Source organism: Buteo buteo, chromosome 3 (genome assembly GCF_964188355.1).
Source record: "Buteo buteo chromosome 3, bButBut1.hap1.1, whole genome shotgun sequence".
Taxonomy (NCBI): Eukaryota; Metazoa; Chordata; class Aves; order Accipitriformes; family Accipitridae; genus Buteo; species Buteo buteo.
Window position 1 is genome coordinate 40,957,014 of NC_134173.1, and position 16,802 is coordinate 40,973,815.

The 16,802-nt window shown below is 36.8% G+C and overlaps 1 protein-coding gene across 2 annotated transcripts in view; it reads right to left on the minus strand.

The window, feature by feature from the left end:
- Window positions 1-829: 829 nt before the first annotated feature.
- Window positions 830-16,802, minus strand: part of ARFGEF1 (ARF guanine nucleotide exchange factor 1) — a 104,342-nt gene continuing 88,369 nt past the window's right edge. Inside the window, exons 30-39 of one of the 2 annotated variants that reach the window (XM_075023394.1) lie at window positions 15,418-15,547; window positions 14,240-14,375; window positions 14,014-14,152; window positions 9,219-9,288; window positions 6,726-6,855; window positions 5,730-5,869; window positions 5,190-5,358; window positions 4,103-4,241; window positions 3,039-3,156; window positions 830-2,295 (exon numbers count right to left, since the gene is read on the minus strand). In XM_075023394.1, the coding sequence (XP_074879495.1) occupies window positions 2,131-2,295; window positions 3,039-3,156; window positions 4,103-4,241; window positions 5,190-5,358; window positions 5,730-5,869; window positions 6,726-6,855; window positions 9,219-9,288; window positions 14,014-14,152; window positions 14,240-14,375; window positions 15,418-15,547 (1,336 nt within the window). In that variant the 3' untranslated portion in view covers window positions 830-2,130. Of the gene's footprint in view, window positions 2,296-3,038; window positions 3,157-4,102; window positions 4,242-5,189; window positions 5,359-5,729; window positions 5,870-6,725; window positions 6,856-9,218; window positions 9,289-14,013; window positions 14,153-14,239; window positions 14,376-15,417; window positions 15,548-16,802 lie in introns of those variants that run through there. The other variant, XR_012649819.1, reaches the window with a different exon arrangement.

The window sequence follows — 16,802 nt, forward strand, 5'->3', positions numbered from 1 at the left end:
GTACAGTTGTTTAAGATTTAAACATTACACAACAAACTGAAAAAATACAATACAGCCCAAGAAGAAAGGCTGTACAATTACAATTAATTAAATAAACGTCATTTCTCCCCCTTCTGACTTTGATAAATGCAATTTGGTTTTGCTCCACCCCAATTAACGTTATCAGAAAACTCCTAGTCACAGGTCATGCCTTTTAATTCCCTTCACTGGTTTTTCCATAGCTATCTCATTGAACTGCTTACACTTATTTTTGGAGCCTGCTGCCAACAGCCACAGGCTCATTCCCCTGTGAGATTAGGCTCCCTCATCCACTTTCTCAGCCTTCATGCTTCTCTCCTTTGCTAGTCATGCATTTTGTGAAAACACACTGGAGAACAATCCAATCCCGCTTTTACTTACAAAATTAGCTGGCTGCTGTATTCTGAGTCAGCAGTCAGATGAACTGTAATCCCAGCCTTTCTCCTCCCATCCACCCTTATTCCATAGTCTGTTTCGTATTAATATTTTAATCCCCAGAAAGCAAAACTGAGTATTTGAGTTTCTATCCATGCAGCACTACAGGGTTCATTTGACTAGTCCACCTACAAGTGCTTTTAATCTTTCTTTTTTTTGTTGTGTGGTGGGGGTTTTTTTTGTTTGTTTGGTTTTTTTAAACTTACCATTCTTTTTCACCCTGTATTTGCCTAACAGTGAGAAGACACATCCTAGTCAACCAAAGGACACCCACCTTTCTGCCCCCGGAGGGCTGGAGTTTGTTCCTTTGAAACGAGAGCATGAGATGCAAAGGAAACTGTAAAACAAGTAGCTGTGGATTAGACTGGTTTTGATTGCACTGATGAAAGAGTTCAAAAACTTTATTGACCTATAACCTGATTAGAATATGCCAGATGAGAACCAAATATTGTACAGAAAGTTGTACAGAATTTTTTTTACATAGAAAACTTTACATATCTGTACCATATACATTTTGTCCATCTGAAAAAAATTTCTACATCCATTGTAATACAGAATGCTTGACAATCTTCGTTTAACCATCAGAGCACAATTCACAGTATGAATACATTTCCAATAAATTTAACCATCCCCAAACCATGCCAGATTTGTTACTTGAATATATTCAACATTAAATTCTGTACATAAGAGTGAAATCTACATCAAACAAAAAACATCTGACAGCAGACACAACCTAGACTTGTTTGCAGTGATTCAAGTTCCAGTCCTTGAAGGATCATCATTTCAATGGCTCGTTATATTTAAAAGCCCTAAAACAAGTATATTACAGGTAGTTATGTCAGTCATGATATTTCTACCTCTGTTCTTGACAAAAGCCAGCAACACTAACTTCTGGGCTACAATGAAACAAAAAAAAAAAAAAGAAAAAAAAAAAAGAAAAAAAAGAAAAAAAAAGAAATCACAACCCCCAAAAATAAACCCAAACTTCTAGTGCACTTGGTAAACAATGAAGTGTTACGGGTTTTCAGCAAATCAATAATACAGAAATAAAACAATTCAGGAAGAACTGTATAGTGTTAAAGAGTTTATATTACAGACCTGCATCTCTGTACATTTTTCACAGAAGGATGATTACCAATGTCTCAGACAGCCTGAGTGTGCAAAAATCTTAGAATATCAGACATAGTTGCTAAATATCTTTTACCATGAACAATAATCTCCATTTTCTTTTCACTATAAACATTTTATCCTTCAAAATACAGCTCTCCTGAGTTGTACTTCTTGCAGAAGCTCAAACCTTTACATATATAGTTCTTTGGGTACATTTTACTTTCACACCCGCCATAAACATCTGTTGCTATACTGCTGTCTAGGACAGTAAAGGATATTGCAGCCCATGCTGACAAGAGGACTGTGCTAAAAACTGGCTCGGTGCTCAGCATGAGCCAGGTAAGAGAAACCGATAGAGATAATCCATCAGGAAATAAAGGGACTGGAGTGTTGCAAGCCTTAATTACAGTTGTAAGCATCAGTACCGTTAACCCTTGGATACACACTGCCATACAGAGAAACCATTTTTATGGATATCCAGACAGAATGGCTCAGCTACCTGGTCCTTTTATTTAGCTGAGGAATATAAACTTTTAAACGGAGCAATACTCAGTCAGTCACTATCTGTTACTGCTTGCTTATTCCAGACTCTTGTTCTGGTGGTTGGGATATTTGGAAAACCACACCAATCCGCAGGAAAAACCTTCGCAGAACGGCTCTAAGCTCAGGAATAAGGTCAAACTGCATAATTTCACACAACAGAGGATAGTAGAATGAGGCATGAGCCTTGAACTGAGGAGAAAACAGAAGAAATTATTCTATTATGCATCAATACACCTCAGAAAGTGTGTTGCAAGTGAAGAATTTTAAATAGTCTCCCAAGTCGAGGTGAAAAACCCACAAAGTGACAGCAGAAACATCTTTATAACTGAAGCCAGCAGTGCTAGAATAAGGCTAAGACAGCTGTGATGTACTCTGACAGATGCTCACTAACTACACACAACTCCTTGCTAATGCTTATTCTTCAAGAGGAAGAATTTTTCTATTATCAGTTAAGTTTTTTGTTGTAGTTGGCCCCTTTCAACTTATTACTTCAGCCAAGGTTTGTTAGAAATACAGGGACATCTAAATATGGATTTATGTACTGCAGAATTGCTTTGGAGAAGGTCAAGGTGATGTACATGTAGCACTGGAAGAATAAACAGGAGTTATTTCTTTAAATAAAATAATCAGCTGCTAATCCTTTTCCTCAGCAGGAGAGGGGTAAAAGCAACTTGCCACACACTTCTGAAGGATTTTATCATCTTTTAGATTTTCTCAGACACATTTTATTTTATCACTCACTGCACCCTCACTCTGCATTACTACTGTCTGTATCTGTCAAGTGCAGTTTCAATGTATATTCCCTCAACAAAGAGCGTCTACAGTGCAGTAGGAGCTTTGCAAGTCAAATATATAACTGCGTGAAGAACTGGTCTGGAACTACTTCTTACTTGTAGATGTTGTCTTAAATACCATTCCAAACAGTCACTTACCCTTTCATCACTTATCTTCAGGACTTTAGTCAAAAATAAGAGTAATAGATTAGTCCAGGCTTCCCGATGACTTTCTGAAGTAAGAGTGAGGAAGTAACTCAGAGCCTCACTGCAGACACTAGAGAGAAAAGACACAAAACCTAGTAACTAACATTTTATTTTGAGCTTTACTGCAGAGAGGGAGCTTTGACTTTGCAACTATACCAATGTAGAGCCCTGGTGCAGAACAGCATCGTTTCATGAAAGCTACTGTAAGCCTGATTAGTAACAGCAAGCAGTGGTTTTGTTCAACTCAAAACCAAAGTCCTAGGACTTCAGTATTAAATATGCTGACAAAACATGATCGTGCTCTTTGTGCTATATTTAATGTGTATCAAGTGCTCTTTGAGAGGTATTAAAATGCATGTGACAAAATGATATGTAGACTTTAAAAATTAATCTCATGCTGATGTAACCAGGTAGTTTTCAGCTCTGCTCCCTGGTATATAAACCTTAAAATACTTTCACTGCGTTACTACCACGGTTTTAAGCCCTCTGCTATTCCAACACTTGTTTGAACAACTTTGTAAACTACAAACCATTCAGGTGAACCTTAGTATTCACAGTAATGAATAATCAAAAAGCCAAAAGCTTCTGTATGCCCATAGGCTCCTCAAGCCCAGTGCTCATTTCTGCAGATGAGAACAAACAGCATCAGTTCCCTGAACTATCTGAGGTTACTGCAAGAATAAAGCAGGGTTTAGGTGATAGCTGCTTTTCTTTTTAAAGAGGAGCTATAACAATCCCCCACCTACCCACACGCTACAAAAAAAAGAAGGTGACAAAACCTTTGTTCTCTCCTGCAAATCATGTAATAAGAACAAAAAGCAGAGGCAGCGTTAGTAGCTGGAGGTACAGCACTCTCCCCACAACATAAAAACCCTTAATATTAGCTGTGACCACCACCATACTGTGTTAGCTCTAGGAAGTTTACTGCAAAAGGAGGAGGTCTATCCTTTTAAATAAAAATAAACATTCTTTAACATCAGAAATAACATCAACCGGTTCAGCTACATGGACCTTACTTTAGTAGTCTTTGCTGGACTTCCTCCCATGCACTGGTACGGCTTTCATCCATGTACATACGGAACAGAATGCGCAACCCACAGGCAAGACTACTAGTCTCCTGTTTCAGAAGATTAGGCTTTGATTTGCCTTTGAAACCTAGAGAAATTCCAAGCATCCACTTACTTTGTTTCATCTGACATTTTTCCTTACAGTCCCCCACTTTGCCTCTAAGCATCTTCTGCACATAGACAGAAGAACCACCTTATGTAATTAATTTCTCACAACATTTAGTACAACGGAGTACTGCTAAAACTTAACCTACGTATATATACATTGTGATTGTGTTTGGTGCCCATTTTTATATAAGCTTCCAAGTAGATGTGAAACCTGGGTGTATAATAAAAGTGCATTCTAACCACTTGAACAACGGACCAGTTGGTCTCAATCATATGTATCTATAGTGTATACTGTTTTATTGCTTGTTTTTGATAAAGATGTCTATAATGCTACTGTTTCCAAAGCTGTTACTGTATAATTAAACTCAGTTTGCTAGTGGAGGTCCATACTAGCAAGAAGCATACCCATAAATATTAATACCACCTCACTCAAGCTGAAGCGGTTCTGTGTATGCATACATCAATGTACCAAACAGCTTGCTGCATATTCACAGTATGCATTCACCATTAAAAATACTAGTGTAGCTAACCTTTGTGCAAAGAATAGATTAAACAAAATGCTACAGAGTCCATTTTCCATCTGTCTCAGAAAATGACAGATATTTCACTTATATACTGGTAGGTAAAACAACCCCCCAACAAGTTTTGGGGTTTTGTGCCTGCAGCTTCCAAGCATGGGACTCACACCTACAGCCCAGGATCAGCTTGGCAGCCATAACCCAGTGAAACCTTAAGTTTTAGGAAATTGAAAAGATATTTGCACCTGCACAGATGAGGTCTCCTCCCATTAGGGATTCTAGGGTTATAAAGTTACAGCCTGATACTCAATTTTACATTCAGCATCAAAATACTTCTGACCTATTTTTGGGTCAATTCAGAGCACAGTAACACACTCTCACAAAATACTTCTCCAAGGTGACTGACTCACCTGCTTTCCAGAGAGCAGTTCTTTGTTCATTGTTTGAATTAAATGCTTTAGCAAACCTGTGAGATTCCAGCAGACAGTCGAGAAGTTTGAAAAGCTGCTGTGATGTTAGAAAACGATACATCCCTTGATCTTGTGTATCCACATGGACATCGAACTCTACTGCATCTCTCTATTAAAATAAAAGAAAAAAAGAAAAGAGATTTCAAATAAAAATTCACAATTGTCTTCAGAAAGCTCCTGTGATAACTCAGTCCTACCCTGTTTTCATCTGTACTTGTATTTGAACTTAAAACTATGTTAAAGGTTCTATCCACATCGCAGTTACATAAATCCCTTTGAACAATACATGTCTTAATCTTCACAGTGTGCTGCCCCAGCACAGCAAATGCAATTTAATGCAAGATGTAGAAGACCTCAGTCTGCTGGAAGTTCTCAAGTGCTTCTAAAAACTGTAAATTAGAAGATGTTACAGGAGTTTATGAAACTTTATCTACTAGAGAAAAAGGTGTTAAAAAGAGAGATACCTATCGTTCTACTTACTTGTGCTGCTGCTAGATTCTCTGCATCCTCTTTTTTGCTAGTTGCTGGGAAGAACACAATATTGTCGATAGTCTGAATGAGTTCCAGTTGTACAACGCATTTGATCAAAAGAGCAGCAAATAACTTCTGTTCTGGAAATTCTTTAAAGGAAAGAAAAAGAAAATTGCTTGTTAACCAAAGAACTGCAATACTTTTTTCTTTTTTGAGCTATTTTGGAGTTAAGTTGAACAGCTGAACTTCAAGCACATTCATAAACCAAACCTGGAATCCACCCATCTGAATTAGTCTTCTAAAACCATGACTAATCATGATGTTAACAATAGGCAGGTTTTAAAAAAATATTTCCTAACTTTAAAGTTGCCTGCCATATATTGGACAAATACTCAACATTACCTAAAAATCACCAAAATTAGTGACCTTGTTGTGCGCATCAGTGCAATGGCAAGAACCAGAGGTGGAGACTGTCCACAGGCAGAGAAGGCTCAGGATAGCACTGATATCACTGATCCTTGTTTGTACTTGTGGCAAGTACTAATACCACCAGGCATGAGCATTTTAAGCACCAAAACGTAACTCTGCACAAGTATCCTAAGGGTTTGGTATACTCTCTTCAAATCAGTCTAAATACACCTTTTTTTTTTTCAGCTATTGCTTCAGTTGCATTCTGCACAGAAAGAACTTCGCTTTTAAGAAAAAAAATATTCCTTATTTACAAAGCATTATAAGGAGAGTACTATTTTTAATATTTTGCTTTGGGTAAAAAGCCTGCAAGTTAGCAGCTGAACTCTAGATTTTTAAAGCACATGTCAAAAATGTGGACCCACAAGAGTCCAACAGAACCTCGTCATACTACACAAAGACAAAAATTTAACCAATGTAATTTTTTTCACATCATGTTTTTAAAGTTATAGCTGGTGCTATAACCAAAGATATCAAACATCTGCTAAATAATACTCTTAACAGATATAAAATGCCAAATCACTACAAAACACGCACTTGCTGTTGGCCTGGTTTTACTCATTTCTTCAACTACTGTGGACCCTGCGCTGGGTTGATATGGACGTCCATCTGAAGATCTAGGCTGAATAGAATCATGAATATCTACAGACTTCTGTGAGATTGTATCCTGAAAAGAAAGAAAGAAAAAAAAAAATTAAAAAATGAACTGACAGAAAACTTCTGCAAGCTAATTGTCAATAGCGTTGTGCTCTTCATAGCTTAAGACGTTTGCCGTTTCAACACTGCACTTTTTCATTCACTTCACTCATATTTGGTATCAGCATTCAAGAAAGATGTACTAAAAAGATGACCTACTAAAAAAGAATTGAATAATTAACAAGTAACAAATATTTAATCACACAGCAAAGTCAATGAGTAGTATTTTGCACATAGGTTGTTTGTATGCCATCCAAGTGTTTAGTATGTCAGCCAACAGTTAGTTTGACTTTTACCAGATTAAGTGTATGAGGTTTGCTGCAAGGTTCCAATACTCGGAAATGCAGTACCCACCTTGATGTACAAGAAAAAACTCTAATAGCTTCTGTGAGAATTTGTATTCCTTTTATAACAGGTGAAAATGTGAACACACAGCTCTTAAATGACAAGTCCAAACAATACGAGGTATCATCAAACTTTGACCTTTACTTGCCTTCACTCCCTTGACTGTTCTGAATTATATACATGTTTGTAGGTGCTACAGGAATTTACCACAGTAAAATGATGGAGGAGGAGAATATATGCGTATCAAGAAAATGCACTAATTTAAAATCCTTCTGCCAGAGAGCTGCTTCAGCAGACTACTGCAATGTGTGCTGATTCTCCATGTTGTATTGTGTTATCTTGAGAGCTAGAACTCAATGACTCTGGAAGATGAATTGTTGGGGGTTTGTCTTGTTTTATTTTTTAACAAATACCTTCCTTCTTGATCAGTTGAATGTAAAGTATTAAAATCAATGGTAATACCTATTGCTTTCATTTCAGAAAGCATTCATTGAAAGAGGGAAATGTAATTAATAACAAAATATGTTATCATTAACTGCAAAGCAGTTATATATAGCGATTACTGTCCCTTTCAATAATCCAGCATTTCTATTGGCATTTGTTCCCTAAGTACCACTGGAGACTACACATTAATTCCCTGCATTGTGGTGTTAGCAAGATTTAAATCTACACATACAGCTCCTACAAAGAACATATCAACTTCTCATACCAGTAAATAACCAAGGTTTTAATCTCTATGAAGTATAAATATACTTTTAATAGATATTATGTCTACAGAGAGTAGAATGCTTCCTTATATTTGAACTACCTGAAGAAAAATTAGATGGAAATATCTAAAGCCTGCAAAAATTCTATTCTACCAAAAGAAATGATCCAAAATATATCTCCTTTAACACTACTTATTATACAAATTCTGTTAATTTTGAAGTTTTAAAATGTCTTTCTACACTGAAGACAAAAAAGATTTTTGAAAACATTCATTTTAAGCTGTTTCAAAGAGAAAAGACCTTTCAATTTATTCATAAGACATTTAATGTATTTGCCATTTTTGCACGCTATTATATTTAACATAAATGGATCAAAAACATAGCCAACGTTTAGATCAAACGTTTTATACATCAAACCACTACAAATGAGTCAAGATAGAGCAAGCACATTCAGTCACACGGATGTAAAATACCTGTATAATGAGAACTGGCTATCACAAACATTTACACTCTGTTATAAGTAAATTATGTTAATCGTCCATAAAGATAAATGGAGGGAGTTGGTCTCTCTTAGTAGAACTCATTTGGAACGATATCCTTGAAAATTTTTTATCAAATGTTTCATTAATCTATAAAGAACTTCATGCAGCAATCTTGTGAGAATGTCCAAAAGCTAAACTAATTCTCATCAGCAGTTAAGTATCTACAGGGCTGCCACTTGGAGGCAAATCCAAATTTTTACATCAGTTGATTCAATCAGTGCTAAGAAATCTGATGGTTATACGTATTTTCTATTTTAAACACTGATGTTTAAGTCCTTATTACCAGAGAAAATTTGAAGGGAATAAAAACCCCAACAGTCAATCTAACTGGCCATCTTTCCACCTCCAGCATTTTCTCATCATGCCAATGTATCAAAGAGAATATTGAGCAAAATATAAGAAAAACCATGCCCCAAACTAGAAAACAACTCAAACCCTAAATACAGTATTATAGAGACCTACCAGATGTAAGACATTACCTAAAACATACACAGATAACAACCTACAGCCAACTTCTGGAAGCTAACTTTGTTGCAAACAAATACATACTTTTCTTTCTCAATTAATTCCTTGCCATTTTTAAGGATCAAATAGCACTTTAACTGGAAAAAACTTTTTCAAGTAAACCAAAATTGAAAAACGGGTTTAAACTAAGTTTACTTTTCACTTATTCTACATCACAACACATTTGTACCAAACGCTTGCAAGCTCTTAAAATATTTTTTATTTCAGCAGCTTACCAGTTTTTCTTTTGTATCAGAAGGAGATCCAGAGCCAAACTCCCCACTGACTGGTCGCCAAGTCAGCAGCCTTGAAAATACAAAACCAGCACCAAATTTATTAAGTTTGAAATGATTAAATTTTCTCAGAAATACTGGATTTGGCTTTAGGCAGTGCTCTAGTGCCATTAGTGGGCCTTATTCTCTCACACTGCCTTAAGCTTTACGTGGAATAAGGAATGAATCTATCTCAGGACAAATCAGCATGAATGTCTAGAGATGTTTTGCGTTCTCTGTTTGGGATATGTTCCAGCATTGTGGTTCTATTTTCACTTAGGATTCAACACTTCCACTTAGGGGTCATTGCTGTTAGGAGGTACCATGTCACTGACAATACTTCTGATCTCTTCCCTGCTGTTTTCCTATAGCATGTTGCTATCTCAAGGATCTTTGCCTCAAGCACAAAAAAATTTCTACATTAACTGTAACTTACTGAGGCTGTCTGTGCCTGCCAAGAATTGAGGGAAATTGGATTAAATAACCTAAGTGGTCCCATCATCTCTTGTTCTAACAAATCTATTGCTACAAAGCAAGATTGAAGTTATTTGTCATTGTTAAGATCTCAAACTATTTAGCCTCAATCTACGTGAGGCAATGCTTATGCTTGATGGACATTTGTGTCTGCGTATCCTAAGTGAGGTCTTTCCCATTGTGTTAAGGATCCTAAATTAACGTATCACTGACCTCCATACAACTAAAGACTGTATAACTCAAAAGACAAGAAAAGATAAAATCTTGAGGCATGTAATGAGACAACAAATAAAGTAGAGCAGAGAACTGAGTTGATTCTTGAAAGCTACTAGGACACATATTACAGATTATTCTGGATTAGAGGTTGTTAAATACACTGTCATTTATTTGGGGCTATAAAGTCTTATAAAATTCCATCTGCCAAAGGAGGTATTGGAATAATGAGCCATTATGAGCCAGCAGGGGACAGATCATCGTAATTTCTGCAAGGAACCAATTCTAACTCTTGAATTTCCCCAGGATAAAATGGCATTCACCCTGGCTTCACGCTGGCTTTCTCAGCACCGGCAAGCCAATACTTGTTCTCATGATGCTTCAGAAAATTTCAGTTAAAAAAAATTATAAACAGAATAGAAAATAAATAAAAAGAAGACTCAAAGAAACTATTAAAATGAGGTAATGAATATGGGCTGGATGAGCAAACAGTGTGGTGGATTGAAAACTGGCTGAACAGCTGAGCCAAGAGGGTGGTGATCAGGGACATAAAGTCTAGTTGGAGGCCACCAGCTAGTGGTGTACCCCAGGGGTCAACACCAGGTCCAATTCTGTTCAACATCTTCATTAATGATCTGGATGATGGGGCAGAGTGGAACCTCAGCAAGTCTGCAGATGACACAAAACTGTGAGGAGTGGCTGATACACCAGAGGGTCAGGCTGCCACCCAGAGGGATCTCAACAGGCTGGAGAAATGGGCTGATGGGAACCTCATCCTGTTCAGCAAGGGGAAGTGCACAGTTCTTCACCTCCAGAGGAACCACCCCAGGCACCAGCACACACTGGGGGCCACCCAGCTGGAAAGCAGCTTGGCAGAGAAGACCCTGGGGGTCCTGGTGGCCACATGAGTGGACATGAGTAAGTAATGTGCCCTTGGTGCAAAGAAAGCAAATGGTATCCTGGGCTGCATTAGGAGAGTTGTCAGCAGGCGAAGGGAGGTGATCCTGCCCCTCTAGTCAGCACTGTGTCCAGTTCTGGGCTCTCCAGTACGAGAGAGGCACGGACATACTGGAGAGGCTCTAGCAAAAGGCCACAAAGATGATTAAGGGACTGGAGCATCTCTCCTATGAGGAAAGGCTGAGGGAGGTGGGACTGTTCAGCCAGGAGAAGAGAAGGCTCAGGGGGGATCTCATCAATGTATATAAATACTGAATGGGAGGGAATGAAGAAGATGGAGCCGGCTCTTTCCAGTGGTGCCTAGTGACAGCACTAGAGGCAACGGGCACAAACTGAAATACAGGAGTTTCCTCTGAACATCAGGAAAAACTTTTTCCCTGTGAGGATAACTGAGCACTGGCACAGGTTGCCCAGAGAGCTTGTGGAATCTCCATCCTTGGAGATACTCAAAAGCCAGGACATGGTCCTGGGGGAAGTGCTCTGGGTGGTCCTGCTTGAGCAGGAGGGTTGGACCAGACAACCTCCAGAGCCCCTTCCAACCTCAGCCTTTCTGTGTGATTCTGTGTTAGTATCTTTGGCTATCAACACCTCAATGATTTTCTGGAAGCTTGGCAGGAGTACAGTTTGGGCTTTTCTAGTAAATGCTGAAATTGGTAGCTGAGTAAATACTCCAGTACTAAGTTTTCCAAACAAGGAAATAATATGATCATCTCTCTTTGCAAAAAGGTAACTTGCCAAGAACCAGCAGAGGCTAGTCCTGGAACTAAGAACTCCTGCAGCCAGTGCTGCAATTCTTAAATTGAAGAAATTATACAATACCTGAAAGATATTTTACATGAATGCTAAAAAAAACCAACAGATGTAATCCTACCTGACTGGATTAATAAAAACCTCTGCCAGAAGATACTTTACACTCCAGAGATTCATAGCATCTGACTATTTCAAGACAATTAGCAATAAAGCACTTGCCCATAAAACTTTCATATATACCACTGTGCAATTTGTCTCTGTCTTCATTTCAATGTTAACTGTTGTGTTACTTCCAGACTTGGGAAAACAAAGGTAAAAGGAGCATTTGCCTTCCCCTCTAAGTACTGGGGCAGCCTCCACAACAAGCTGGGTACTAAAAATGTGTTGTCAAAAAAAAAAAAAAAAAAAAAAAAAAAAAAGGCTGGGAAGGCAGGAAAAGCTCCACTGCAAAAATAAGGCTAACAGAGGTACTAAGAAATACAAATATGAAATGCCAGCCAAACAAAGAGTCACTGAAAAAGAACCAGATCCCATTAAAAGAGGGAAAAAAGAAGGAGCTATAAAGAAGGAGAAAGAAGTATCCTCCTAGGGCTCAGAAAGGGAAGGGAAAAAATTAGTACAAAGTCTCCATTAAAAAGATAAACGAATACCTGTATATTGTTATCATAATTTTTTCTTAGCCATCTAAAAAGCTTCAGCTTTAATCAAATATGGTCAAAGTGAAAAGACTGTTTTCAGCAGTTTTGTGTCATCCAACAATTGTTTGGAAAGGTGCAGGCATGCCTTCACCATGGGAAAGGAGACTCATTACATATGCTCAAGGGATTACTGATGTATAAAATCCAAGTAAGATTTACTTTACCCCGCAAAAGTTGGGAACCTCCCAGAAATATAAATAGGAATAATATAATGAAGTTCTCAAAGAAGGCATAGAAGATTAAAAAAGGAAATGAGAAGTAAAGAATGGAAATCTAAGGAAGGAGTCAGATACCCTCATAGGAAAAAAAACCCATTTGAAAAGCAGAAGTGCCATAAACATCAAAGGGAATAATGCACATATTTCAAATCAGTTATAGCTAAAGGCAACAAGAGTATTCTACATGTGTCTAAATATGAAGATATCCAAAATGCTGCTCTAGAAGGGTTTTTAATATTCAGCTATAAGAATACCCGGAAACCTAAGTTTTGATCATATGTGGAACCCAAAGCAAATGTTCCGCTAGTAAGTATTCACTTCAAAACCTTTCCAAGTACAGGACATAGTAAGTTAGGGCTAATTCAATTGGAGTTTTACATGCAGAGATTTGGCTTCAGATTTTATTTTTGACAGTTACCAAAATGCAAAAAAAAAAAATTTTGCTAGCTCCCAAATGTTTCAGCTTTATTTTAGTATAATTTTTTGGATGCAATTAATTCATACCGACTCACATAGAAAAGTAGGTGAGGTAGTGACAGATGGATTAACTCATCTTTTAAGCATGAATGAAGCTCTCTTACAATGCTGATACATAACTCTAAAATAAAGGAATGACTGACATGCAGAAGGTTCCTTTTTGCTTCAGTTTTCTTCAGGCCTGAACTAGGTGACACCCAGAAGCAAATGCTATGAACTAGTTGACAGACACAGGACAAGTAATCATACAACAGTTCAACATTAAGACTATCAGATTTGAAAACAAGTAGTGTTTCACCTCAGTGTTGGCAGGATAGGGGGAAAAAAACCCCTCATCTTTGGTATAACGCTGGACACGATTTCTTGTTATTCTGCTCTATGATGTATATGTACAACATACTACACAGAATAGTACAGCCTTGTTCCAAGAAACTTCACATGGAGTTATAACATGAAGGGAAAGACAGTTACCAAATATGCAAGATAATTTTCATAAAAAGATTAGGATTCATAGAAACATATGATGGCAGTTATCCATCAACCACAGAGACTTAAATCTGTAAGACTGTTGCAGTATTTTACGGAAAAAGCTTCACATGTAATTACAAATTGCAAAGTCTGGCTATCAATAGCATTCTTCTATTACAAAAACAACATGACCAAAAAATCAGATGGTACTTCTCAAAAAATCCAACGCTGTAAAATTGATTCGAGTTACAGTTTTAGGTTGTGGGTTGTTTTTTTCTTATCTCCCATATGGTATTTCTAGTTTTTAACAGTTTATCATTTACAACACAGAAGTAGTATATCTAGCACCTAATTTATCACTATGTTCCAAGAAAGTCTGCTTCTATTTAGTCCACACATAACAGCTTTTTGTTCACCCCACCAATTAGATATCTAACAGTTTGAAATCAGTAAGTCATCTAGCTAAACTATTTTGCAAAGTATAAATATCAACAGTTGTCTTACGCATGAGGGATTGTAGTTTTGAAAATATCCAGCATGCAAGTACAGGTTTTATCCCAGATTTCTAGGGTAAACTTTTCACCATTTAGGATGACAACATTCTCCAAACAGTTTGTACCAGACCGTGCCAGTTGTTCATTGTCTGGAAAAGATGAACAGTGCATTTGTTTATTCACATTCGACACAGTAAAATGTTAACATCGTTTAACATAATTTGGTATAGTCCTACCTTGCTGCACACACCAGTACAGCTGTGCAAATATATCATCCAAAAGAACATCACTAAGTACTTCTAAATACTGTGTGAATACATCACATATTGCATAAAGTGCATGGTTGCAAGTAGTTGTCATCCATTCAGCTTTCTAGGAGGGGAAAAAAAAAAAGTTATAACTTTAAGGTGACATTTTTAGGATACACATCCCTGCAGGCAGGCAGATATACGTATTTACTCAATCTGAATTGCCTTATAGTGACATGCAATTCCTTTCTATATCTCAAAACCCCCAAAACTTGGAGTCCCAACTTTTGCTTTGCTAACTAGCCGGTTCAAAAAACTACAGAAACAGACAAACAACTATTCTTGGAGACCATATTATAAGACCGACAAGCACTTACCATCATGAGATATTGAGTTTGACATTAAACTTGATGTCTAACCCTAGCTCAATAGTTTAACGCCAAGCTAAGTTTTCTGTCTCTCTTCTAAATATTTTCCAGTGAATAAATATTTAGAAAGTGAGACACGTCTTTCTACAAGTAGACAGAGCCTCTCAAACAGTTGACAATTTTTAGCAAACTTCTAATATTAATAATTTACACGTAACTTACACTAGTAAGCCCATTTCTGTTTCACTTCCTTGTTAAGACAGTACCTGGTCCTGGTTTGGCAGGTCAAAACCTCTTTGGCTGGTCAAAAGGGTGCAGTGAAAGCACAGTGTTGTTTTATGTGGTTTTTTTTGTTTGGTTGTTTTTTTTCTTCCTAGTCATCAGAAAGTTTTGAACTAGCAGAACTTATTTCTTCTAATTGTGACTTCACTGCTGATTACAAGCCTCATCCATTCGGCATGCATGTTGCCATGAAATTATGCATGTCTCAGATTCCAGACATCACGTGTAGAAGTTGCAATTCTTCTTACAAACCCTAGATATGTTGCATTTTATGCTATTCTTCTATTGTTCATAGTGTAAACTACCAGATTTTTTATACACATGGTTTAAAAAAAAGAGAAAAGTGACAATACCTCTAACAGAATGCTAATAAAATAAAGTAAGGCGACTAGAACTACAGGTCAACCATGCAAGTTTTAGGGTTTGCCTTACATTACTTGGTAAGTTATATTACTAATTGAGTTTCCTACTGTAAATATAGATCTCATGTAAATTATCTTCCCCCGCTTTTTTCACCTCAGTCTGCTGTTCTGGCAGTTTCATATTGTCAAATATCCTGAAGACAATCCGAAACAAATCTTGCCACCAGTGTTTTTCATAAGTATGGCCATATGTTTTCATTATTTCAAACATTACTGTTAAGCCCCTGAAATGAAGAAAGAATATATATTAAGATTTACAAAAAGACATGCACTAGACCATGTATGTCCAACTGCAACAGCAATAACAAACTCAAATACTGTTAAGAACATTATACATTAATCTGATGTGGATCAGTCACACTAGTACACTAAAATTAAGTAGAAAATCAGCTTGTTTAAAAAGTACTTAAAAATCACAGGCAATAGCCAGAAAATACTTTTGGGAACTGTGGTAATTTCAAATTAAAATAGGAAAACAACTTCTTTACAAAGGACCACAAAAATAAAGGAACAAGTATTTCCAGGTAAGAAATACAGAGGTCTAGAAATGAGTATTAATCTTCACCAGCTATAAAGGGAGTCCAGATGCACAGCTTGTGTGTAGATGTGCAAATTTAAAATTATTTTCATACAGCCTCTCATATTTAGCATCTGAACTGCAACAGAATATACTTTATAAAGGAAAAGCTATATTCAAGGAAAATAAGCAGGTTTTACATCAAATCAGAGTACAGCTTTTTCAACTGTTTCTGCAGTCATGATATAAAACCAGTTTTAAAATCCTCAAAGGTAGTATGATGGGCAAGACACAGGAAGGCAGGCAGGACTGGGGTCATGAGTTTTAATTAAAACCAAAAAAAGATTCCAAAAGAATTTTGCTGTTGGAGTACACTAAAACAAAACTTACTCATTGCATGGAGCATTTTACATTTGTTTTAAACAGAGCAAAACCAGAAATATGACACGAGGCTTATCCCGGTCAACTATGACAAATCACTAAAATGGAATATGTAACAGGGGCATATATCATGGAATCAAACATTATACATTTATATTTACTAATGAATAGAGAGGATCAGTATTGCCACTGGAAAAATACAGATTTGGATATTAATCCAATGTAATACCTTATTTAAAAAAGGGGGGGAAGGAGAGGGGAATTTAATGCATATTGACCATTTATAGTTGACCTTCCACTTTAAAATAATGCTTGCTTGTTATATCTTAGAAAAGTTAAAAGTTGACTTTTACATTTTATTGTGTTCTATGCATAAGCTGCATCCATCGCATCTGACTAAGTTGAGCTGAGCTGTTTTAAATAGTTTACAGGTTCTATAATAAACAGAAAACACTCACTATATTTTCACTTAATTAAGCTTTAGTTTATTTTCAAATGAATTATTTAAATAATTATCTTTGTGATTTCATGGCTATTCATCCTAAACAGGCACTATCTGAATTTCAACTCTAAGGAAGTGT